Raw genomic sequence first — 27,808 nt, 5'->3', positions numbered from 1 at the left:
TGTAAATGTTTTTCCCTGAGTTAATCAAAAGAGTGTGAATGGATTCTTGAGTTAGCCAGCCCAGCAAGGGGTAAGTGCTTATGTGTCTCAGCCCAACAGGGTATAAAAACTGAGCAACAGACAAAACAAACTTTGAACAGAGCAATGGGCTTGAGCTGACTTTAACTCACATATTCCTTCCCAGCACCTGGGGATGCCCAGCATGGTGACAGTGAGCATATGAAGGCCACTAATGGGAATCAGATTTGCACTGCGATCCAACTGTATATTGCAGTGGCTATACTGTGCACTGTGATTTCAGCACATTGCTGTATCACTCTGCTAAATCAAAATCCCATGTAACATCAAATATCTTCAGTTAAGTAAATTTTATTTTAAACATTAAAACCTCCTCATGTGGAATATCTAACAGAGCCTGGTCAGAGACTATTCAATTCTGATACCTTGCATTTCATTGCTCCCCACAGAGCATATTCTTTCAAAGGATGGAAGGAAAAGTAATCCTGATCTATAGAGCATCCATACAGAATTAGCCTTTTCTAAAATACATTATCTTCCCTAGTGCTTTCAGTTTGAGTCAAGTCCTGTTCAGTTGCTGGAAACTAAGCTCATGTCAGAGCATATGGTAGCTCTTGTACCTATCAGGAGGGAAGCAGGACCACTATCAACACCTGGGATATGAAGTGGCTATCTGTGTTTAATAGTGCCAGACAAAAGCCTGAGAGATGAAGGCATTCTTGAAAGTGAGAAATTCTCTGTGAAGTTCTTCAAAGAGAAAAATTATTCTTCAGATGTGTTTGAAAATAAAAGTTTCACTGTAAAAATGGATAACGGGGCAGGGGGTGGAAATGATTATCAGGCCTACATATTTCCTTCTAGAACATTTTTTGAGAAATAAAACACCTCATGTATAACAAATATACACCTGATGTAGCAAATATCTTAGATAATAAAACAGCCTGATAAATATTGGATGACTCATATCTGGTATTTGTTCAAAAATCTGTAAGGAATAGATGGCATAGGTTCACTGTGACAAGTATTTAAAACAGTTATCTTTCACAGAAAGAGAGGAACAAGTTAATTTTCTAGCCCAGCATAAATACTTTGTGCAAAACTTGTTAGAGGATTGTAAACTGAGGCTTCTGCTACAGTATGACTTTAGAAGTAGGAATCACAGACTAGACTGAATTCAAACGAAGGTACCTTTGCCAAAAAGGCAAGTGAAATTTTAGTTTGCCAAGAATATCAGAGTAGTACAAGAAATTGTAACTTGAATACTTGCTAGCATTAGGAAACACAAACTGACCTCATTTTATGAAGATGACTTTTCCTAATAATTCGTTACAGCTTTGCTATTGTATCCTTTCTTGCCATTGCCAATTGTAAAAATTATTTTCTTTTTTTTAATGTAAGCTCTATTTTAAACATACTTTTATAAAAATAATGTACAGAAAGGCTTGGTCAATTTAAAGATATTTTCGATGACTGGAATACATTTAAAACACCCTAACATTTTATTTTAAAGTATATTAAAAAAAAGCCTCATCATTTAATGTCAAGGGCCTTGGCCCAAGGAAACAGGAAGCACAGTGCACAGAACAGCATGTTTATGAAAATGCTGATGTAAGGGTAGGCTTTAGACTTCCAGGGGAGCTACGGACAGTATAGGTCCTTTAAAAGTTCCGCTGTTTTCAAGATCAGTTTTGTGGTAATCTCTATTTTCTAAATGGAAATCTTACATAACTTCTGTAACCTTAAAAAAAAACTGTGCTGACCTTAAAACTTGAGCATATGTCATTTCAAGATGATTAAATATTTTCTGTATTTTGTCAAAAAAAGCAGAAAACATTTATTGCACTCTTATTTTAATGCAAATGCTATATTTTTAAAACCATCTCTTGTCTGTTATTCTGCTTCTGAGAAAAATCTGACTCTCTCCATAAGTAATGGGATGAATAGATGTTATCCTGCAACATAAACTGGTGCAATTAGTTGTCAGAACTCCTTCACTGCTGTGAAGTGTGACTTCACTTAAAGGTGTTTTAAAATACTATAAGCCTACAACTGTACACTTGGGTCAAAATATATTAGCATCACAGAGTAAAATATATACTAGAGGTAATTAAGAATTATGTCACTCTGTCCAAACAGTGAAAACATTCACCCAGGTGCTTATCTCTCTTCTTGCCTTCCTGACATCTGGGTTTCAACTCTCACATTCATAAAATGTGCAGCTGCTAAAGCGACCCCCATGTTCTGTACATCTATGTACATTTCAATGCCTTTGAATTAACCTCTTGTCTCATTCCATCAAATCATTTTTTTTCTGAACATGCTTCCAAGCCTTCTGTAACATCAACTCCCCTTATCGATTTGATCTACTTACAATATATCACCAGTGCATCTCCTGGTCTTACAAAGAGTTCAGCCTTGATACCTTCCACAAAGTCGATTTTCCTATAATTTAATTTCTGGTGCCTTCTTCTCCTTGTCTTGGTACCATCCTCTGTGCAACAAACTGATGCGTTATTACTCATAAGACCATATCATTTTCATTCTAACACACCTTCTTTAGACCTAGTTTTATTTCTACAATAAAATATGAGGAAAACAAGACCATCCCGCTTTCTTTTGTAATTTATTTTATTATACCTGTGCTATGGAAATCACACTGTGTGGTAGAAACATAAAATTGTTCCTTAACAAACACACACAGCACAGTAATACATTTCCTCATTTTCTGCAACCTGGGCGATTCCTGTAAAACATTTCTCGTGTTTTCATGACATAATCAAGCTAAAAGTGACACGGAAGTGATTATTTTACTGTTGTTGAGACCTCACTTAAAGAAAATATTTAGGATTTTTTTTCCTTTTTTTAAAGCATGGTGTAATCTCCATTCTCTTCTCTGCGAGACAACAGGCAGCTAAGGGGATTGAAAGAGGTATTAGTCCGCTTTTTGTTCGTTTGGCTGTTTTTTAGAATAATCTATTACTTTATGGCCAAAGTTTTGAAGTTTGTGACCTTGAAGTTTTTCATGTGAAGAAATTATATTTTGTTTCACTATGAGAGAGTTGCACTATAAGAAAATGACTGATCTTGGGACTGCTTATAGCAGACACCAGTAGTACAACTTCTAGGAAAAGTAAATTAAATAGCTAACTGTTCCTTATACAGAAAACACTGTCTAGATGTAGGTGGCTAGCTTAACTAGTATCTTTCTGATAAATGAGAACAAAGGCAAAGCTATCTTGAGAAGAAAGCTCACATCATGAAAATATCACACCTGTTTTCAGCTAAAATTACTTCATTTAAAATTACTACTGTTATCTTCAAATATCCATCCCGTATTCCATCTTCATTAGTGTAACTAAGCATATATTGTTTCATGCTGTATTAGCACACGTGATAGAAGTGGTTATGCTGCCTAAGTAAGAGTCAGCGCTAACTGATCAGTGGCCCAACTTGTACCTGCACCTGATGAGTTTCTTAAAGACCATATCTCAATGTTCTTGGAAAATATTTCCAACTTCAAAATTCTTTTAGTTTCTTGGTATGGTCCTCAAGAAGTTTGAACTCTATGTGAACAAGCTGAAAAGGCTGAGAGTATCAGGTCTTTCTTCTTCCAGGGAATCCATTATCCAAACTACCTTTGCAAAGTGTGCAAAATGCAAGGTAATCAAGAACTAGAAGAGGCTCTTGTATCTCACATGTGCAGCACTAGACCCTGACTAGTCCCTGCTTGAGCAAACTAAGCAAAAGATGACTTACATGATGAGAAACTCATGTTGTATTCAGGGTAGGATACCATCATTCTGAGAATATAAAACCTTCAGTACAGACTCAAAACAAAAATATGAAAGAACTTGTTGCCATTTAAATTTCATAAAATGGAGCTATGAGATGGATTTTAAATAGAAAAGCTGTCCAAAGGCATTTAAATGAAGAGTGAGCCTTGGCCCTGTCCCTCTTGTTCCTTTCTGCTTGTATTTGTGGAGAACATTTCCTTGCATTTTGACATGAGTTAGATGCAGTTGTACAGATCATCTGCAGTTCTGTCCACAAATGTGGAGCTCGTTTTGTTTCCTCCTCAGTTAAAGGACCCAAGTATCACTGCCTACCCATCCCATTCTTCAAAATCCAGAGAAAAACATGCATTCATTACATGGTCTATCTAACTCCGTTACACTGATGGTTTTTTTCCTTTATATACCTACAGGACACAGAAATCAGTGCATAAGTCACAAGGAGCTACCTCGTCTCTCTTATTTTGAAAAAACTTCCAATAAAAAACATAGAATTTTTCAGTGCAAAATACTATACAAGATTGACTACTCTATTCAAACATAACTTTGCAAACGTTTCTTTTGAACAGATGAAAACACTATACACAAGCATATCTACCAAGAGCTAAACACAATACTAATAAATGGCTGGCCAGCTAGAAAACAGGTATACCTTACTTTACAGCCATATATTTTGGATGTTTTTAATTTGTAATGTTTGACATCAAATGTTATTTTTCATTTTTAAAATTTCAGTGTATGTATGACACATGAAATGAAAATTCTTTATACAAAATAATACAGAGTATATATCAGTATTACAGCATATATAGAGTAACTGATTATCGATGCATGATTATTCACAGTTGCTAACCCACACAATTTTGTTATCAATCTACACAAGATTTCATCTAAATATTTTTCATATAAAAATGAGCTATAAAAGTAAGTACTGAAGCTGTAAAATCCAGAAGACAATGAAAGATAGTTTTAAGAGCTCACAGCTGCTTGGGCCTGACTCAGTTTTTCAACACTTTGGATGAATAAAATGACACAGGAAATAATTCACTGTTCAATGCAGTGAGAAGGTCACTAAATCACTCATTCATTTTTTTCTTTCAGTCTGATTAGCTAAAACTAAAATTTTCTCATGGTAAAAGAATTTTTGCCAGCAGAGACCTGAGCTTAGTTAAGCCATGACCACTTCTGCCCTCTGCTTTATGTCTCACCACCATTCCCTAGCCTTGACATGAGCATCTCTTGCGTACCATGGCAGTATTGCTCTGACGTTTCACTGCTTTTTCACTTTTGAATCTGGCATGCATAGCTGAAGGATTCACAGATGAAGTTAGCAAGTACACACTATTCACAAGACAAACACAAATTATTGTGATAATTAGCTCGCAATTTCCTTTTGTTTTCTCTAACACAAAGTAAATATGCACTGTATAATATTACAGATAACTTTTGTCCTTACTTGGGAATGCCTTTTTCTGATGGGCACAGGAGTTTTGCCTGTGAAATAAATTGGAAGTTCCAGCTCCAAGCGCAAATATTCTAAATGCTATTCAGTGTAATGTTAAAAATCTTTACATATAGTAAGTCTCTCTATATTTTAAATCCCTTTAAGACAGATTTTTAAATACCTCAGGTAAGTTGAGACTAAATACAGAAAACAATATAAAATAAACACAAAAATTTACCTAGAGATGAAGTAGTATAATCTGTAGAAAACGACAAACTTATATTACATTTTCACAGAACGAATATGGTTACACATGAAACTACGAAGAACAATGGATGGTATCACAGCATATTACAGGATCACTTACTGAGGTCAAGAACCAAATTCAGCAACTGAGCGTGCAGTTGACTGCTGGGATTTAAACATGCATTGAGAACAATCACAGCATGTCACCCAAATGAGAAAGAGCACAACTGAATGTATCTGAACTGGAATGTGCAACAAGAATTAGACATGGGTCTGAATAGGTGTAATAGTCATAATGATAATGTAAGAAAAAAGAATTGCCAACCTCAGAGATATTTCAATATAACCACAATGTCTGAAAAAGTTGATTTCTTTAGTAATTGAGGAATGATTGCCCTTTAATACCATCTTAACCATCCTGTACTTATTTTTAATTTACAACTATTATACAAATAAATACCATTAAAGACAACCATAAATACCAACACTATCAACAAATACACAAAATTATCCTGCACATCAAATGAGTAATGTGTTAGACTGTTTCATTCTCAAAAATCATTATTCCTTGAACCAGAACATCCACAGGCTAATGGAAGTTCAATACAGGTGTAATAGATTTTCTCAGATCTATCTAAAATTTACTTACAGATTTCATTGTAAACGTCTGAAAATGAATGTAAACATAAAAATTAACCTTTCAGTCTTCCTAAACGCATTCAAAGATCCTACTGTTTCCTAAGACAGATTGTTAACACATACTTAGTAAGAGTTAGCAACTTCTGTAGAATAATCTGAAAAACAAAACAAAAAAAGAATTTTTTTTCCTTCACTTTCAGCTCTCTAAATGCATTGGTTAACTAACTACTTCAAAGTAAAATAAAATAAAGAAAATGAAGGAATTGCCTGAAGCAGAAAGTCTTTCATCAATTGTTTAAGGAAGAAAAGACTTGGTTTTAAAGTATGATAAGCAGTTAGTAATTAAAAGTAAGGTCAGTGATTATGAAATTGCCATCAAGAGTCCATTCAGAGAGATTTATTCTGTGTTACCCTACTACTGTTGAGATTAATTAAGCTTTAAACACTTAAAACAAAACACTGGAAAATAAAACAATCTAATGTTTTGTAACCTAGTTATTTTGTGTCTGAGTTACAACACAGCTTGAAAACAAAGGTTGGGCTGTCTTGGCATGAAAACTTAGCTCTCTGGTCTCACTGGAGTGTTGCCATTTAGTCCAACTCAGTAAAACAAGAGGCAAGGTAAGACAGGACTGCACTGGAATCAAGAATCTTAACAATTTTAAAAATTGATTTTAATATATCTAGAAGAGGAATAAAATTGAGGCTTGCAATAGTAGACGTCTGGATTTGATGACTGAGCACATGTATTGTATTCCCACATTCTTCTGCTTTCCTGAGAAACTGCACTGAGCACGCATAATTTATTTGACACTTTATGACACATGAGATAGACTAAATTCTATTTATTTATTTTGTTTTGTTTTTTTACATTTATTGGAATTCACATCTAATTAGGCTCTGCTCTGCTGTACTTCTGGACACATAATTCGCTGATGAAAGCAGGTTTTATTCTGTAGACTGTAGAAGTCAAAATTTCCCTGATCATTTAAAAAAATCTTGTGTATTGAAGGTATTTGTATACCAGACATACTGTACTATCATATGGATAGGGATATCTATAAGTTCCCCATATCTAAGGAACTTTTGCACTTCTACACTTCTACATAGTTCAAATTATAGTAAATAAAACATCCTAGCAATGTCACAGGACAACTGAATGTTCAGAATCCACATGTAAACACTGTAATTACTCAGGCAGTTGCAGCTACTGGATACACATGTGAACTGCAGTACTTTTAACAAAAAGAAAAGTTCATGAAGTGAAATTGAGTGAGATCTCTATGGCTAGCGTTTCCACAAAAGCATTTAGAAGATGCTCCTCCTCTCACTGTATGAGGTGTTACTTTATATACAGGTCAGTGAATTTATTATCGTGATCTCGCTGTAAAAGAGAATGTTCTATGAATTGAAAATTGTACGTATTGTAAAAGTTATATGAATGGCTTAGATTATGTTACACATTGGAAATCTCCACAGCAAGTCTTTTGAAGACTAAGTGGTGAACCCAGTTCTCTGAGTGTCAGCAATCTTACTGACAAAAATTATCTTTCCTTTACAAAGGATATGTTTAAAGTATCTTCTGTTCAGAACAGTTTTTGTATTTTGGGGTAAACCAACTCACAGGGCAAAAACTCAAAGCTTACAATGCTCCTTCTGTTTTTCCAAATTTTGTGTAGCAGCAAGCTTGGAGATATGTCAGAGAACATTTTTGACCTAGAAAGTTTAACAGACTGCAGCTATGCCTTCACTGGGAGAAACTTGCTGTGGTTGCTTCTCCTCATCCAGTCTGTCCATCCAACTGCTTGTGTTCCCACTTTAAATTCCCCACGGCACCCAGGACAGTAACATTCACAACAAAAAACAAAAATTCAATTACACTAGTGATGAATATCAGAAAAAAATGCTGGTCACACTAGTCAGCTGGAGGGCTAGGTGCACATCTCCAGGTATGGGCAACTTCAGTCAACAGAATTTTAAAATGGCAACATCAAATAGTATTTCTTGACTTAAAACATAACACTTTTCACCAATATCCAGCCTGGCTGTGTACAATGCTAAAATGTTCCAAAAACCCGATGTATGCACACACCTTACAAAACTCATCTTTCCAACCTCCACTGATTCTATTCTCTAAGCACGCCTCCTACATTTCCCTCTGCAAGACTGATAGGGCTACCAACTCCCCATCCTCACCTCCTCTGCTATATGTAGGGCAGGACCTATACATAGATTCTATACTCCATCCTTTGTAAAAGTAGTTCTGGCCCACCCCCTACTTTCAGCCTTATCTGTCTTGTCGAAAAACCTGTTCGCAAAAATGCATGGTCAAAGTTGGGACATACCATAAGTGACAGGTCTCAGGGCTTATGGATTCCTGTTTGCCTTGACGGATCAGAAATCTCCCTTGCCCCCTGAAAGTGTCAGCAACTGAACAACCTACAGTATTGATTTGTAACTGCCTGAAATGCATTTCTTCCACAATTGTGCCCCCCCAAAAAAAAGCAGCAGCAAACAAACAAAACCTCTCTAGTGAATATAAACAACAGATGCCTTTGTTTAGTATCTTCTAGAAAAACACACACATGCTGCAGGGTGCAGTTTTGACAATGGGGAGGGCCTGGAAGAGGGGGGACAGACTTCGGGCCTCAAGTTGCACCAGGGGAGGTTTAGATTGGATATTAGGAAAAATTTCTTCACCAAAAGGGTTATCAAGCACTGGAACAGGCTGCCCAGGGAAGTGGTTGAGTCACCATCCCTGGAGGTATTTAAAAGATGAGTAGATGTGGTGCTTAGGGATATGGTTTAGTGGTGGACTTGGCAGTGCTAGGTTAATGGTTGGACTTGATGATCTCAAAGGTCCTTTCCAACCAAAATGAGTCTATAATTCTATGATTCTTTATCCCAGTTAAACCAAATATGCCCACTGAAAATACAGTGGCAGCACCTCTTCCTTCCTTCCTTTCCCTTCCTCTAGAGAAACACAGTGCAGGGTCCAGTAATCCCATCCTGCCTACCCACATGAAGTATTAGAGAGGCAGAAAGACTAACCTTGTTTATAGGGCTTATGTTGCAAGGGCTCCTGTTCTGCAGCACACAGGTACTCTAACTAGCTTTAAATTAGCAACATCAAGTGACCGCAGGAGTTCAGCCACAGTGGCATACAGTCAGCATGAGAGAGTTCACCCTGCTTCTCAGCTAACTGTTACCACTCCCCTAGTGGGAGGTGGGCAGCTAAGGGCAGCTTAAGGGGGAAGAAGGGTAAGCTCTGGATAGCTGGGAATTGTACAGTTGATACTACATTAGCATTTCTCATCTAATTCCTTTGGCAAATTCTGTAATTTACTGCACATTAAACACCCCTGGAATGTGCTGTCTCCTTTTGCCTATAAACATGTTGCATGAAGATCTATAGTAAGATCAAACTACTCTTCCTTACCTTTCAACAAACTTTTACTCAGGACCTAATCTAAGACTAAAAATCACCATTTGGGTTTTCCCAGGGAAACCAAAAGTAAAAGAAAAGATGCCAAAATGAAACCACCATCTACTTACATGTGCTTTCAAAAAATTTGCATATAAACCTGAAATCCTAAAAATACTGACGTAATATATCCATGCTATTAAGACAACTTAAAAATTGTCTTCAAGAGAAATGCACCAAGTTGTCCCTAGTTTTCTCAACACTCTTCCTTGGATCAGCTCACGGATGATGGTGGACAAGAGCTTCAGAAAGACATCATCTTTTTAAGAGTGAGCATGGACCCACAGTACTGTAAATGTGTATGGAAGAAATGAGACACTGAATTTATGGAAAGGTGCTATATTCATTTGGAAAACTAATGATTAAATTCGTACAATAACTGATGGAACAACAGGAAAAGAATGACCTTGGATTCTGCTGTACAATTGTACCTATATGGAAAGAACTACACATATGAACTACGCTTCAATTCCTGCAGAAAACTCTTAAACAACAATACCCAGAGGGGGAAAGTCCACCACAGCCATTCCACAAAATGTCAAATTAGACAGTCAAGGTCTCTACTTAATTTTTCTTATCACTATATTAAGATTGCAAACTCTTAACTTCTTGTACACTTACAATAAATGCACTGCCTCATTTTCAAGTTTCATCCAAGCTGCTTCATCATAGAAATGGGAATAATTGATACTTGAGTCAGTTCAATCTTATCTCATTTACAATTCCATGGACAAACTCAGAGATAAATAGTCATTCTATTACCTCCAAGGTTCAAACAAAGAGGAAACATTTTTCAGGGAAAATCCTTGAATACATTCACTTCATCTGTGAAATCCAGACAGCAGCCTATCCTGATTTAGATATACTGAAGTACTCCAGATTTGATCTTCAGCTTAGATCAGCATAAGATGATGAAGACTTCTTGTCACATCGCTTCCTCTTTCAGCTGGACAGAAACATTTTTCCACTTAGAAGAAATAAATAAATGCCTCTGAGCACCAAACACTCACACAAAATTCACCTAAGACCAAGATACTGATTAGTGGAAGAACACCGAATTCTTAACCACTAACTGCTGTGAGAAACATTCCATTCTTCATTTAGAAGGATTCTTTGTCGATGTCCACCCCACAGATACGCTCACTTAGACTTGGGATGATACAGTAGTAAAAGAAAAAAGGCTAGCAAGCAGTGAGGTAATACAGTTTACGTAAGAATTCTCCTCAAACATTTGCCACTGAAACTAAACAGGAAGAAAAAAAAAAATCTACTTCTCCTCTAGCTAAGAGTGAGCACAAGTATGACAATAGTTAATAGTCCATTACTATCATCCTAATCTTACTGAAACAATTTAGGTTCTGAATACTTATATTTACATATAGAACTGTTAAAAATTTCTATCAGCCAAATGAAATTCTAGGGTAAAAACATGCCACAACATCCTTCATTTATTGTCATGGCATGTTTTTACCAGAATTATGACTGAATAGAACAATTGCTACCTTTTTCTACCTTTTCCACCAGACCTTTACACTGAAAAACTGTCTTCCCAAAAGGGTGTGAACTAAATTAATGCCTGTTGATAGAAGAACTCGGTGTAGCTAGTATTCACTTTAACTGAAGATGTCAGAAGATGCCTTGTACAATAGTTCACATCCTGTATTCTTCTGAAGTTACATAGTTCATAAACACTGTATCACTCTACTATATTACATTATATTCCTATGAAAACTTCTTTTAAACATCATAGACATATTCTCACCGAAGATAAATCCACTGCATAAAAAAGAATCATAAACGCATTTGTTTAGCTTCATATTCTGAATTAAGAATATTTTAAAAAATTTGTATTAAACTGTTAGTGAGATTAAAAAGAAAAAAGTTGAAAAAGTTTGCTCTATGAATGAGATGGAAATATTATACTTAAACATATTATTTTGCTAGAAGCATACATAAATCTAACATAGTATTATTGGCATTTGAGATGTATTTTGCATTTTAGCTAGTTACAGCTATCCATCACCGATGCTATTGTCATCTTTTAGCTTCGTGTCTCTATTTATGCAACACTTATTTTTCAAAGTGGTTTATATGCACAGTCTCTTACATTTATTTACTTACCAACAGTATCACATGGTTCGTCTTTATGTACACAGAAATCTTTCCTAGAATTGGAGGGGAAAAGAAAAATGTTAAGCAAGCCAAGCTGTCAGACTGTTAACAACTGTGTGACCTATTTACATATATTTTGTATGGCTCAATGATTAAATACAGAACACCATCATCTCAACAAAGAGCATGGGGAAGCAAAGGCCAAGATTGCCCAGAACACTTAAACTTCAGTTTATTCTCAGAACAGATTTATGAGTACTCAGGTAGCAAAGCATGTACCATATTTTTAAATTTCTGGTTTTTTTCCCCCCATGTAAGAATCTTGAAATATAACAACTCTAAAGTTAGTCTTTCATTTGAAATGAAAATAACTTCAGTGCTTAATATCAGCTTCAAATGCAGCATTATAACCCAGCATTTAGATCAGAGAGAGAGTCAGAAAGTTTTTGTCCTGAAAAGTCAATGATTAAAATCATAGAATCACAGACTCGTTTGGGCTGGAAGGGACTTTAAGATCATCTAGTTCCAACCCCCCCGCACTCTGGAGAAGCATTTCTGCTAGGGCATCCTATTCTAGGAGTGGAAGACCTACAAATTAACTCTCTGGGAAAAGCCTAGCCTATCACCAACACAGATTTCAGTCCAGACATATCTCTATAAATAAGACTGCTCAAACGCATGAAATGGCATAAATATTTAATCTCTGTGTTAAACAACATCTGCTTGAGATTCATTTTAATTTCATGCCTATTTCACCTGTTCTCAGAGACACATAACAAAATTATCAAAAGATCAAAGGAAAAGCTGCTTTTTACTGGTGCGTCTATAACTCATGCTAACTTTTTATTTTAAGTAAAAATAGGGCTGCTGAGGTATGCATGAGCTGGGGAGATGGGGAGGGAAGCAACAGGGAACAAACAAAAAAAAACCCTACGTATAGCATCTAAGTAAAATACAACCTAGTTACCTGAACCTCGTTCCTGCATGTACTCAAATAAAGACGTTTCTGTTATTTGGCTGTACCACAGAGTAATGGTCTCTGTTTTTAGAGGGGGACCGAACATATGGGCCAGGGAGATTTCATTTTTATATTCTGTCTATGAAGCTACATAGATTAGATATACACATAGATTGATAATGATAAAGATACATACATACAGAAACACTGATTTTCCAGGAACAAAATGCAGGAACTGTTTGGTGCTTGAGATCAGAGAGCAGACTAGTGATACTTATCATTTTTACAAATGTAACTACTCCAAGAGCTTTTTGTTTGTTCGCTTGTTTGTTTCCCACAGAGTGATTTAGACCCAAAAGCAATCTCAAGAGGCTGGCAAATTTCTGACACTTGTTAAAGGCCACACAGCCAGAGACATGGGGTTATATAGCTTTTGATTCTGCAGTCACCATTGCCAGACAATTACAGAGTAGAAAAGCAGAACAACAGTGCTAGAAACAAATCTTGTGAATAAGCTGATAAAGAAACTCTGGGAATCCACTTAGAAGAGCCCTGGAAACTGAGCAAATGTGGTGAACAAGAAACTATAATCAGATACAGAAGGAAGTTCTACTTTTTCAAACCTGAAACAAATTGCACTAATGCATTGGGTTGTAACACAATTCTTTGTTTTGTGCTATGTGACACAAGGGACTTATTGTCTTGTTAAGCAACATGACAGAACGTTTAGAAATATGGGACTTGTGGTGAAGCAAGAGAACATGTGTAAAGACAATCTAAGGACATAGATTGTCTTCTGCTCACACTCATAAATATTAACTTATGTAACAAGAAGTAAAAAAAACCAGAAAGCATACCTTCAAATGTACAAGAATACCATCTGACATTTTAAAACTGCCAATATCCAAGAGGCTTCTGCTTATGTAATAGCTTTGTTCTCATACACTTACTGAGCTGGTTTTGTTTTGTTTTTCCTTCTTGGCTGACTCTGACTATGGTTATGCTATGCATCCAGAATTTCATTATGGGACTTGGGGGAAACAGTATTGCTATGATTTGGCAAGAGGGAAGTACAATAAACCATTCTTAGTTCCTGATTTACATTGAAAGAATGTAATACCTCCTCTATTTCCAAGAATATGAATGCATTATATACATTCGAGACGAGGCTCCTTAGTTAAAGATTTACAGCTCTAGCTAGACCTACCAATGACACTCACAGAAATAATTCTCTAATTCCCACATGGTAACTTAAATATTCCATCATATTATAACTACGTTCCTGTGTGTGTATATAACATATACACACATATATATATACACCACTACACTTTATATATATATGGAATTGGCATATTGAAACTACACGAAACAAAAGAGAGGATACGGACTCTTCCAAGTAAGAGGAGGTATAAAATAGCGCAATAAAGCACACTACAAAGCCCTCAGGAAAGCCACTGAAATTATTTGCCATTGTTCTTTTCCTCCCTTCTCTTAGCAAAATAGAGCAAAGATATTAGCATTACCGTTAATGCATATAGAAGCTTTTGTGGCGCAAGTTAGTAACTGAGTCTAACACTGAAAGCAAGAAAGTGGTTAAAGCACACTGAAGTCCCCTTCCAACCAGTAACCAGCACACAATTTCCATTACTCTAAATGGTTACTTTGCATGCACACAGAAGGGAAAACAGGTCCTTATCCAAGTGACAGAAAAGAGCAGCTTTCCTGAGATTTAGGACTGATCGCTGAGTTTGAACGAGTTGGCTAACCCTAGAAAAGAATTCTAAGCAAGAATGGGTAACCACTAATCCATTGTCTCAGAAAACTATGTTTCATTAGTGCATTTTCAATTGACTACATATAGCATTATGAAGGGCCTTCACAGCAAACAAAGACTAACTATCCAATTTCTAAATATAAAGTATCTCATTACACTCTGTTAAAATAAATCCTGATGTGTAGATGGGATGTACAACAGAAGACATCAAGAACAGCAGAGCAAGACTAAAGAAGAATTCAGACTTATTTTTTATTAATAGTTTGCACCAATTTGTCATTTTAGATTAATTTAACACTTGTTTTAGGCATGCTAGTCAAAAGACCTATTTCTTGCCCAAGCCAGTTTAGCATTTCCTTCCATATGCTAGACTGGAGAAAAGAAGAAACAGAAGAGGACGGATGACGGATTTTACCAGTCTACCAAATCTTCATTCTGGCTTTCACGCTACTTTCAATTTCTTAACTTCTCTAACGTTCATAATTTTGAAAAAAGTAGTGTAGGCTTGAAACTGCAGTCTAACTCCTGCTGTTGTCATTGATTCTAGGACTTACAACTTTTTAAGATATATTTGAGATTTATTGCCCAAGCCACAAGTTTTCAAATCATAATGTTTTTACAAAGAATAGTTGCAATTACTGGCCCCTGTGGCAAATAACATTATCATCACATTGCAAATGCCTTTGTTTGCATGGTGCTAAGTGAATAATGACAACACTGCAGATGTTCTTGTCTCTTCATGTAACAGGACATTCTGAAATTATTCCCACATATATACTAAGCATATACATAATGACTAATAAATACACTTTAAAAAAATTAAATGAAAATCAGTTTTGGAGTTAATGAACTACGAGATAAATTACACATTTACTATTCAGTTGAGAATTTAAACAAATGGACAATGTTACTGTCGTAAATGCTATTTCAGAAACTGTTCAGTATTTTGAGGGTAAACCTCAAATACACCGGTATGCATTGGATAGTGTATTTTAGCAAATCAGGAAATATTGTATTTAAATCTTTTAAAAAGTTAACAGATCACTTAGGCTCTGTAAAGTTGAATTGAGATTAAAAAGGACAATATAAATAGGCTTTCTTCTAAAGTTCATGTTTCAGCCAAACTAAAAAATAACAGCTCAGAAGTGTGATAAGTGAATAACTGAATTGAGTGTGTAGCTAACATCTCAAAACAGATATAAAAATGTTAGGAAGCCAAGGCAGGAGTTTTTGAGTGGAGTCCAACAGAATCTAGACTCAGTGTTAGCATTAAACAATGACCTAGAAGAAAATAAGAGAGCACTACTGGTAAAGTTTGAAAATTAAATGAGTTCTGGTAGAATACAAATAGGAATGAAGACGAATCAATTTTTAAAGATGATTCATCTGAGTATCTTGTATTTTAATGTAGCCAAAACTGGCTACTCGATCAGATACGGCAACAGCATGACAGCTACAACAAAAAGAGGTGAGCATTTGAAAACAGGCAGTAGGAGTGAACAGTACCCCTGGATAAAAATGAAGGAAAATATCGACATGGCACCACTACAACCATTCACACACTACTGTGTCCAATTTTGGTGCTTAAGCTTCAAAAAAAAAATCTGGAAAATGGGAAAAGGTCTGGAAAGAGCTAAGAGAATGATTACATGTCTGAGAAACAGGCTTAAAAACCTCTCTAAGTTAATCTAAGAGAAAGATGAGTTGTGACTTGACCACAGCCTAAAAGTATTTACATAGGGAGGAACTTTCTAACAGCTCTTTAGCAGCAAAGTGTACAAAGAGGTCCATGGTGGAAAGCTGAAGTAATAAAAATTAGAAATAAGACAGAACTGTCCATTCTGAAAGTAAATAACTATGGCAATGGTCTACTTCAGAACACAGTTAATCTTCCTTTCTTCTAAATCTTTATCTCAATACTGTCTAGCTTTCTTATTCACCAAAAAAAAAAAAATATGTACAAATAACTGATGAAATTTAATGTTAGGGACTTCCACTAGATAATGAGAGATTTGAAATTCAGTTCAGGTCCATGTAATGCTATGTAACAGATCTGTACAAGTGAACGGAACATACGTAGCCTGAGTACTAACGCTAAAAGAACAAGCTGACAGAAACAAGTAAATTCATACAGATTTTTTTCAAATGTATTATTACAAGCATTACCACTTCACAGACTTGAACACCTTGAACTCAGAGAAGAATAAACCAAAACAAAGAGCATGTGATGACTTAAAATTAGTGGGATTTTTAAAATACATAAGATAAAAATACATGTCTTAAAATCAAAGTGATAAATACAAGAGAGAGTGTGTTTTCAAAAAGAGACACCTTTGACTCTAAAGTATGTTCTTTTCACCTTTCCATGCTTCCTTCTGCGTCTACAATCCTATTAGTAAATAATTAATAATAAGGACATGTGAGATTCTCATGAACTCCCTTGGTGTCTGCTGTTGAAGTCAAAAGAAAAATAGTAAATACTGTAAAACTTTGAAAAAATATCAAGAGAGTTGGCAGTATTGAAATTACAGTGACGAAAAAATACTATTACGAAGACAAAATTAAGAATAATTTCACCTCTCACCATGCACTTGCAAGAACCCATTTTTCCAGAGCTCAATTTCACTAGAAGTTTAAGGACAACTGCAGCAGCTTAATAATCCAACCTCTAACCCTTTACATTTCAATAATTTTGGATTGCCAAACACTGCAACCCATTTGGGTGACCCGGTAATGTTAGTTTCTGTGCAGGGATCATTCAGTGTCTTCCACCTCTGACTTTCTTGAGGACGTATATTTTGCTCAAACCATTATCATCAGAAAGGTAGTAAAAAGCAAAGCCAGAAAAAGAACTGCACTTCTTGTGTGTGTTGGACGGTAATAGCAACGCTTAATAAATTCTTGTCCAGGCTTTGGGGAGAGTTCTGAAGGGTTGGAACAACTGGAAATGAAACAATATTTAGCAAATCTAAGTGCTGTTTATGCCATTGTCTGCTTTTATAGAATGAGGCACTTTCTTACAGTGAAAATGCCTCGCAGGAGTGTTTCAACTATGTACCACCCAGAGCAACAAGATTTCACATACTGCAGATCAATATGAATAAACAGCTGATGTACACTGTGAACATGCAATATCACTGCCTATCTGATGAATATTAGGAGAATCACAGATCCACTTTCTACCACAAGCACATGTGAAAATGGCAATTCTGAGAACGAGAATACAGAACTCGATTTTTTTATTATTATTATTTTCATACTTATATGTTTTTCTAAAAACCACTGTGACACAGATTGACCTATGCACTGGAAAAGCAGCATGGTGCATAAGTTTTAACTGAAGGTAGATTCTGCCTCATTCTTGTATCCTTCTTTTTTTTTTTCTAATACACTTTGAAGCTTTCAGTACCTTGTTTGCGATTGGGGCAATATAAGAACTTATATATCGTCATACAGCAACTGTGGATGCCACATGCCTTTTCCTGCCTTACTTTCAGTTACCTCATTCAGGTCAGACAACCTCTGCAGGCAGCAAATGGTAATATCATCTCAGTGGCCACCAAAATCAGGGCTTATCTCTGTGTACTCACACTCTGTAACTTAAAAGGTAAGGAGGATGTTGATGTGCCGTGGTGTATTTTTTCCTCAGAGAAAAGCATTTCCTGATATGTGTATCTCTAAAGTAATAGTGATAATTTATAACTGTGAATCAGATGTCTTTAAAACAATTTCTGTCTTAATTCTCACATTCGCCTCATACCTAACCTCCTGGGGGATCTATTCTAAATACACTATTCCAACTTTTTCTTCTATTCTAAATACACTATTCCAACTTTTTCTATCTTCCTTTAATTTATGGCACCACATTTTAAACAGGACATTACTTCATCAGAATAAACCAATTTAAGGGGAAACTTAAACAAAAACTCACAGGCTGAAAAAGGACTACAGTGAAGTGAAATTAACAAATTGGTTGCAGATTCATATGTATCATTACAGCCTATTTGGGCATCAGAGAAAGCTATGGGGAGAAGCCAGTTTTGCTTTCTGCTTTATGTAACAAACACAAAAATAAGTCTTGAACAGTATCTTTTTCATGAAAAGGCTATGACAGCTCTTTGACTGTTGAATAACAGTCCCTAATACATACACATTGTGCTCTTTGTAGTTAGGCATTAAAAATTAGCTCTGTAGAATACTCAATACTTCATTGCTTACCCTTTTGGTAACTAGACACAACTGGCATGTGAAAGCACAGGAAAGCTTTTTCAAAGCACTCTGGCTGTTCTGTTATCATGCGAGACAAAAAAGAAGGAGGTGTGGGTAAGTTTTAGGAGATCTGCCACAGAATGTGTTAGATAACCAAAACTTTACATTTTTACTTGAAAAATACCAAGTAGTTAGTGTTCATCTGTCCAAACAAAATTATTTCTCTCAATAAAGCAGGTCTGCTGTCCAAAGCTGTTTGGAAGTTGTGACAAAAGAGCTTGTTCTGTGTTTGCAAAACATAATGAGACTCTGAATTAACAAAACACACAAGTGGAGCCACACATGGAGTTAGCTATACCATAAACCTGATGATGTGCAGAAGGAGCCTGGATTAGCAAAACATTCCCACAGTCAGCAAACTGCACTGGTATGATTTATTAGCAGCTAAAGCAGCTCTGAGATGGGAGGCACTATAGTCCAGAGAATGATACCACTGAAAAAATAAAAATGTCCAAAGAACAGATCATTAATTTCTGGCTCGAGCACTGACTTACTATCTGACATACAACCAACCTCTTCCCTGCTCTCTACTTCAATTTCCTTAACAATGATCAGAGATTTACTCAAACATATTAAAACTGACAGGTAAAAAAATGTAGGCAACGCAGTTCAAAATATCATTATTACAAAGCCCACCAGAAAAGCACATCTTAACATATGATTAGACATTCCAGAAGCTTTTTTAACCATTTAGAAATGCTGCATGAAATTAAAAAAGTTCTGTGGCCAAATGCACTAGCTGCTAAAGACATCTCCAGACCACTGTCTCTTGACTGCTTAACTAATGCCTCACTTGCGTCACTTCAGAACTCTTCTGCCTCTTCCCATAAAGGACGGTTAAGGTGAAGATGAAAAAATGAGAGGAAAGAGGTGTTACATGCTTTATTTCGTAGCATCTTACTACTTGTGAGATACACCTCACAAGTGAAAGAATGCAGCCCTAGACACACTCTCCTGGCAGATGCACGCTTGAAGTGTTCGATGCACCCTCAAGCTGCTGCTGCAGATACCTGCTGTCTCCGCTGTCTCAAGTAAGAGAGCCAGCGGATAGGTGAGAGGTCACCCAACAACCCCATGTTTCTAGCAACCAAGCAGTATGCAATCACTCGATTATCCTTGGACAGTCATAAAGTACAACTAGATATAAAAAGGTCTACTCCCCTTTAGCTACGCTCATCAACCTAATGCCATGTATGATACTCGGCCATCCTTTACGCCTTGGCCCAAGTTCACTCTTTCCTACTACTCACATCTTTCCTTCTCCATCTAGACTCTTGCTCCACCAACACACTCACTGCTATTAAAATCAGTTTTGGGTTCTAATCTAAAAAATTTCTTCCCAGTCTGTCATCCCAAGTAAGTTTTCTGATGAGCTAATGGAAATTTGTCACAGAGAATATTATTTCTCATGCCTTCCATGGTAGTTCAGAGGAGCCTGTGTGAAGCACTACTGCTTAGCTAATGTATAAATGTGTAACAAAACCTAATCTGTCCCTTCAAAGCCTCAACAATCCATAAAACATACAAACATAACAAATAGAGGAGGATGGCACAGGGTAAGAAGAGATAGGTGTGGGCTTTTCTAAAAAAAGGTAAGGGATTAAACAGCAAAAGTAGCAACAAAGCTGTCACCAGAGACAATTTGGACTCAATAATTTCCTGCTTCAAGTATGTGACTGACTCTCCAAAACAGGAAAATTTAGGGGATTATTTTTCTGCTTCAGAAACTGAAATACATTATAGATATTGAAGTAATCAGAATGTAAACTAATTTTAAAAAAATGCATATAGCTCCTAGTGAGATTGCCCTGAATAAATGGTATAAAGCTACATGTCAGTTTAAAGATTACACATGGTTTTAGGATACCATGTCATCAGCTAGCATGGGACAGCACAAAGGTATTCCAATATATCCAAGCACAGGAATTTTCCTTGGAAGGGAACTCTGAAGGTCATCCAGTCCAAGGTCCACCTAAAAAACAGCACTAAGCCCAACCCTAAACCAGCTGAACCATCAGTCTCTCCTTTTCTTTGGATAATGGCTGTACGTTGTCTGAATACCAAGATGCATCCTCCTGTGCACTACTTACAGCCTAAATCATGACAGCATCTGCTTGGAAGGAAAGAGGTGAGCTGGAGGCATATTTCCTTCCGAATGTGTGAAACACTGGATACTTAAGAGTTATAAGGAATGCAGATCTGGGATCACGCCCCTGTGGCTGCAGAGTACATACTGTGTACATGATGTACCTTCAGCACACAATGAAATATACTAGTTCTAGATCTATTAGAGAGAAGCGTAACTCAGTAATGTGCCTAATGTCATGCTGATCCAGCCCTGAATGATCTAAATATGCTTTTGTGTTTAGAATGGAAGTATCTACAGGTCTGTGTGTGTTGCCTCTTTTAAATGCAGGCACATGGAGAGAGGCATCCAACCTATGGCCTTAGTTATACAGCCAAAGAAGAAACAAGAGTGACCTGTTTGTCATGTCAGATGTTTACCATCTAAGAACTATTGCTTTCTGAACCATCTTTACCACCACTTTACCACCATCTTTGAGTTCTGGAAAGAAACCTCAAGTTGCACTCTTCCTCATGGCAAGACCAAATCCTGTGTTGGTCATCTATCAGTTCCTTTGATCCATGTTCATATTAGGCCACTGCCTGCTTTTTAATGCTCATCTTTCAGTATTTTACCTTGTGATCAGTACGGCTGCATCAACTGAAGACATGTCTTCCCCCCAGCTTGTTGACATTTCTAAGTGTATATCATTCTTCTTGCCAAATTCTTCATGTTGCCATTTACAAAAGCTTTCCAGCATTTTCTCCCCATGATGTCCAATATACATATCTGTCTGGAAATAAAAACCAATTCACTTTATTAAAATTATGATTCTGTAAATAGAATTAAGTACATTTTTGACCAAGTTAGCAAAAATATTCTCCTTTTTATAGTATAATATATTCACATCAGAATGACTTTAACTTCAGGAGCAGAGACCATCTTTTTCTCATATTAAACATATGGGTGAAGACAGTGCACTGAGAGGCGTTCAGTGGATCTGTTTGCCTGAACTTGCCTCAATCATTTGCTGATTTTTCACTGTCCATAGTGAAGAAAAGATTCTTCACATATCCATGTGAAGATCCAGAATTTGAACATTAAATGAGACTTCTCCACCTGCTGAGAGGACACTGAAGAAAGAAAGACTTTCTTATTCACTGGAAAAATATAATATATTAAGATTAGAAACATGGATAAGGGAATCCCTTTTTTTATAAGCTAATTAAAGTATGAAAGGATTTCCATAATATTTTGTAGGAACAAGAAATCAAGTAGACATTGTCCTGAAATATGATATACAAACCATAGGTTAATAGAAAGTCCCAATCAAGATATCATCTGACTCGTCTTTATTCAGAAAGAAAGAAGAACAGGATCTGAGATGATGCCTGAAAGGTGCAATGAAAGAATAGTGCTGTATCATAGCACCTTTTGTTCATCTGTAGATTGGCCGACAAAGAACACCAGTGCTCCTTCTACTGTCCACTGCGTTTAAGAGTGATAATTTTTGTACTGAGCTATACCAATGCACAAAAAGAAGACCACAAGCAGATTTTTCTTAAGAACTAGCTGATTTCCACAAGGGAACTTTGTTTGATTGACTTCCAACTGCAAGCACAGAAAAATCTCAATATCTGCAGCACATAAATTAGGAGAAGCTTCATCTTTACTGGGCCTGCCCAGCAGCGTAAATAACTAAATAACGCACAAAAGATAACTGAGAAAATTCGTCAGTCATTAAAGTCAGTGAATATTGCAAGCCTTCATGGAGCAATAAGCTAAGCAGGATTACCCTCTACAGGCTAAGACAAAGATAAGATATACTTACTGGAGTCTCATGAAGGAGGACAAGCTTAGTCACCCGAAGATTTACTTGTAGTCCAAGGCTCTTGTGCTGGAAAAGGTTAAAAACCTAAGATAAAAAACAGTAAATAAAAATATGTGCTTGCATTGCACACAACACGCTATAGACTAAAAATATAATAACCTCAAAAGAACCTCAAAAATGTCTCATATTCTACTCTGACTGCTTTAATTTTCCGTAATTTGAACAGAACGTTAAGCTAATGTACTGTGTGTCATAGAATCATAGCATGGTTTGGGTTGGAAAGGACCTTAAAGATCATCTAGTTCCAACCCTGCCATGGGCAGGGAGACCTTTCCACTAGACGAGGTCGCTCAAAGCCCCATCCAACCTGGCCTCAAACACTTCCAGGGAGGGGGCATCCACAACCGCTCCAGGCAACCTGTTCCAGTGTCTCACCACCCTCACAGTAAAGAATTTCTTCCTAATATCTAATCTAAATCTACCCTCTTTCAGTTTAAAACCATTACTCCTTCTCCCATCACTACATGCTCTTGTAAAACGTCCCCCTCCATCTTTCCTGTAGGCCCCCTTCAGGTACTGGAAGGCTGCTAGGTGGTCCCCCTGGAGCCTTCTCTTCTCCAGGCTGAACAGTCCCAACTTTCTCAGTCTGTCTTCATAGGAGAGGTGCTCCAGCCCCCTGATCATCTTTGTGGACCTCCTCTGGACTCTTGGTCTTCTGAAGGAAAAACTGAACTTAGGCAGTATTCATTTCGGGAGCACAAAAAAGACCTTTTCCCCTCAATGCCCATGATCACTTTGTAAACTGTAGCCTGTTTCTCCAAATACTTACACAGGCATATAATAATACTCACACGAAAATTGCTATTCAGTTAAATCCAGGATTGTGGCCTGAGTGGTCTGAGCCAGGACATGGCAATAACTCTTCCTATCATTCAGAATAGTTAAAGTTTTTATTTATTTTTCAGCTTATACTCCTTCGTTAGAACAATCTTTCATTGTACATTACAGATGCTAGTTTTCACTGCCTTATGCACCAAATGAGTGCACTACAGCTCCAGATAGAGCTGGGAGGGGACGTAATGCACACATCCGAGTGCATTACCCTTTGCTTTTTTTCAGCCACTAATGATCATGTAATTCTTCTCAACAACAATGTCATCTCTTCATACCAAGCATAGATCCTGAGAAATCATCCAATACCTTAGCCTTCCCAACATCATCATCGGTTTCTAACCAAAAAATCATCTTGTTCAGCTCTCACTTTCTGGCTTCCCTGAAGATATAAGACCAGATAGTACAGGACAAGTCTGCAGCACCATGGTTTTATGCTGCAAAATGTATGGAGTAAGTTTTGACAGCCTGCTGATGGTCATGTACTGAATGTCCCTTAGAGGTGCTCAGTCAGAATAATTAAAAGGAGCAATGAAATCAGCCCGTGGTGCACGCATTGTTGGCAAAACATCAAAATTATTTTAAATTTCCTACCATGTTTAAGATGGTTAGAATAAATCTTCTGGCAGCATCTGTTCCATGATACAAAACCATAGCTGGATCTGCCACCACAACAGTTTCTATATTGTACTCCTGAGGTAACTTGTAAGAGTATCGTTTTCCTCTTCCACTTTCTGATACTTTTTGATTCTTGGATTTTCTTTTATCTGTAACACAAAACGTTGCTTAACAAACTCATCCTCCAAACTACCCCTAAAGTTCTTTCAGGATTTGTTACCTGTGATTATGGTAACTCTGATTATGTGGAATGTAATAGCTATAAACACTAATACATGCTTATTTAGCACTACCAACGCTAAGGCTCAGACTGAAGACCTGTACTACACATAAATGTTAGTTCACAGCAAGAAAACAGTAATCTTATACAGCTGCTCAAATAAAGTCAGTCAGAATCTTTGCATCCTTTCACCTGACATATTTATAAAACAGTATGTGCCTCCTAGCTTGGTTTGTGGGAGAAAACTAAATTCATGTTGTTTGACAGAAAAATAGTCTGACTGAGACTGCAGGGTTGTTATCTGCCCATCTTCATAAATCACAGAGAAAACATCTTGATGTAATTGTATCTTAGCATAAAAGATGACAAATATAGATCTGCCACAAATTCAGTATTAAGAACATGCATGGAACAATTCAGCAAAGATGAAAGGAAACAAAAAAAGTGAAGATTTACTAACATGACTTCAAAGTCAGTGCTGCTGTCATTATAAACAGTTAAAGTAAAACAACAAAACAGCCTGGAAAGAGGCTTCTAAACCTACAGAAAGCTCCAAATCGAAACCATGTTGGATTTATTGTAAGCTAGAGGTTACTTCTCTTGTTAATTTTGTTTCCCCTCCAAAAACAGGATGAAATACCCTTTACTACTACAGTACATACTGAAAAAGAAAAACTAATTACACAGAAACAGTTCATGCCAGAAGGTAGTCAGATATGCATACAGCAGTTAGCAATGATATTTAAAATAATTTAATTTAAAACAAAATATAAAGTGAAACTCCCTGTTGTAATAGCCAAATTCTGTTAGATACCCTTGGGAGGACATAAAACTTCTGGGACTGATCTCATTGAAGTCACTGAAATAAAGTGAAATTTTTTCCAGCTTCCACAATGGAATATCGAGCTCTCTGTTTACAACAAAACTGATGCTTGAGATGACAATTATAAACACATGTTCTGGAAACAATCAAATATTCAGAAATTTTGAGGAAATGTTTTGCAATTAATCAGTCTCATCTCTAATATGAAAGTTCCTCCACTTCATTTTATAACACATGACTACTCTCCAAAAAGTAAGTCACTCTTCAGGAAAGTGCTAAAAATATGCCTTAAAAGTCACTGAATTCACACAATAACTTTAAAATATTAAATAACAGTGGAAGAAGGATCTGTGATTTAATAGAAATGTATGTGTAATATAGATTTCATGTAAATATAATGTAGATATATACTTTTCAATGTAAAAAGTATAAAGTATCCATGCTTTAAAAAGTTTGTCTATTGTTTTCTGTAGTCATTAGTTAAAGATTATATACGTGAGTAATTCAGTCCATCCCATTACATTTTAGAATGGCTTACTGATTCCTGTAAAACTAGTGACAACATAAGACTTACTAACACTGATAAGCATACAAATTTACTTAAAGAAAAAAGTATATATTCTCTGAAAATAAATACTTGGTGTTTGACTGCCTAGAAATAGAAACAACTTCTAAATTCATAAGCTACCTAAAACTAACTTTAACTTTCTCATTTTGATCCTTCAGACACTTAGCCTTATACGTACAGCTAGCCTCTAGCTTTACTTACATTTGCTAACTGTGGATCTACAGACCAGTTTATAAAACATTACGTGTGTTTTCGTCACTCTTTTGAGAATAATTTTTACTTCAGTGTCAGGATTTGTGCCAAAAAAACCCACACCCTATAAGCTATACAACTATGCCTTACCATACAAGTATCCAATGCTGCAGGAGTAGGCTATAGATCTAAGTTTAAACACTAAACTGATTTGGGTTTAAAAAGATCTCTCATGAGCCATCTGGTCAATCTGCCTTCCTCCTAGGAACAGTGATTGATTCCAGTGCAGTTTCCAGCAACACAGTTTCTTCATTGTTCACTTCTTTGTAAAAAACAGCAGCTAGTGGTTAAAAACTTTAAATTTAATTTTAGCATGGCTGTTCAGAGAAGTCTGCTAACACACCTCTCTAAAAGTCTTAGCTAGCGGTGCATTTTTGTTCAGAATTAACAGTAAGCAGCCCACAATAAAATACAGCATTGTGCTAAACACTAAGGTCACCACAGTCCCATAAACTGTTGAAACCTCTGTCTTTCAGGATTGTACTGGATGAGAAGACTGCACAGCTCTGTAAACAAGCTGGCTGCAAGAGGCAGTGCCCATCATTTGCCTCAGATATCTGCCGGGTTAACAAACCAAAGGACAATCTGTTCTTGGCCAGCCAACCTTTTCCAAATTGCTGGCAGAATTCCCTATCACATGAGATCTCATTTATCTGAAAATTTTAGCTCTTCCCTAAGACCTTTACATAAATGGAATTAGTAATTTTGGTACCAGTGATATACAAACAACTGCCATGATTACTGCCAGATCACAGGCAAAACAGGCTTTAGGCAAAAACACTTGTTCATTTACATACTCATAAATAAGTAAAAATTGCAAAGAATTGCTCATTATTGAAGTATGTAAGAGATAATAACTCCTGAAAAAAAACCATACCTACATCAATAATACATGTGCTAACAAGATAAAAGTCAGATTAACTGAAAAAACTGCTTCTTGGGATTAAAGATACATAAATTCATCTTAAAAATTTAGTTACAGTGGAAAAATAAAAAATAAATGATACAGGAGGGTTCTGTGCAATAAGACTTCTATGTTTTATGCAACTATAGAAAATACGAAGATTCCATATCAATTTATTACTTAAACTCAGTCGACTGAAAGGAAAGCTAGTAATACTCCACTACTCCAGCAAGAAGGCTAGAAATACTCCAGCAAGCACATTCGACACTCAATAGGCAATTAAGAGAAAACAACAAGAAGTGTTAACAGAACAATAAAAATCCCCCCCAAAAAAAAACTAAAAGAGCTGAAAATCCAGCTACTCTAGCCACAGGCTGCATAAAATAACTGAGCCAACATTAAGAAGAGGCTACGACTACAGGACTCCTGGACACTTACAAGTCCTCAGGCACAAGAGCATCCCCTGAGTACATGCACACAAGGCCCAGACTATAGAGCAATCACTATCACTCCCCAGACTTTCTCTTCCCAGGGAAAAGAAAATGGGTACCCTACAGTATTCTGGCTAAGCAGGGAATATTCAGGAGCTTAGGAAACCACAAGCTATTCCTCCACTATAGTTTGGATAGGGGTTTAAATGTCTTAATGCAGAGTGACAACTTGTTTCTGACCCAAGGAATGGAAACCAATACCTCAAGGAGCACCAGTCTCCATCTAGTGCAATCTCATAGATCTAGAACTATGGCCAAGACTGTTTATGCGTTTTATTTCATGATTATCTCATGGAAACAGGCTGTAGTGCAAGAACTAATACAGCTCTCCCAGCTGACTGCCCAGTCTACATCCCATAAAGTCAAACTTCTGCTTTTGGTCCAGTGAAACTAGCAGCCTTTTTCCT

General features: G+C 36.5%; 1 protein-coding gene across 1 annotated transcript in view; it reads right to left on the bottom strand.

Annotated features, from left to right (window-relative positions):
• The window catches only part of ADAMTS19 (ADAM metallopeptidase with thrombospondin type 1 motif 19), a 144,588-nt gene that overhangs the window by 81,842 nt on the left and 34,938 nt on the right, over window positions 1-27,808 (bottom strand). Inside the window, exons 5-8 of the mRNA XM_068423384.1 lie at window positions 24,120-24,292; window positions 22,635-22,718; window positions 21,439-21,596; window positions 11,744-11,787 (exon numbers count right to left, since the gene is read on the bottom strand). Of these exons, the coding sequence (XP_068279485.1) occupies window positions 11,744-11,787; window positions 21,439-21,596; window positions 22,635-22,718; window positions 24,120-24,292 (459 nt within the window). The remainder of the gene's footprint in view (window positions 1-11,743; window positions 11,788-21,438; window positions 21,597-22,634; window positions 22,719-24,119; window positions 24,293-27,808) is intronic.

This window comes from Nyctibius grandis, chromosome Z (genome assembly GCF_013368605.1).
Source record: "Nyctibius grandis isolate bNycGra1 chromosome Z, bNycGra1.pri, whole genome shotgun sequence".
In the NCBI taxonomy this organism is placed as follows: domain Eukaryota; kingdom Metazoa; phylum Chordata; class Aves; order Nyctibiiformes; family Nyctibiidae; genus Nyctibius; species Nyctibius grandis.
This window is presented reverse-complemented; position numbering and strand designations above follow the sequence as displayed.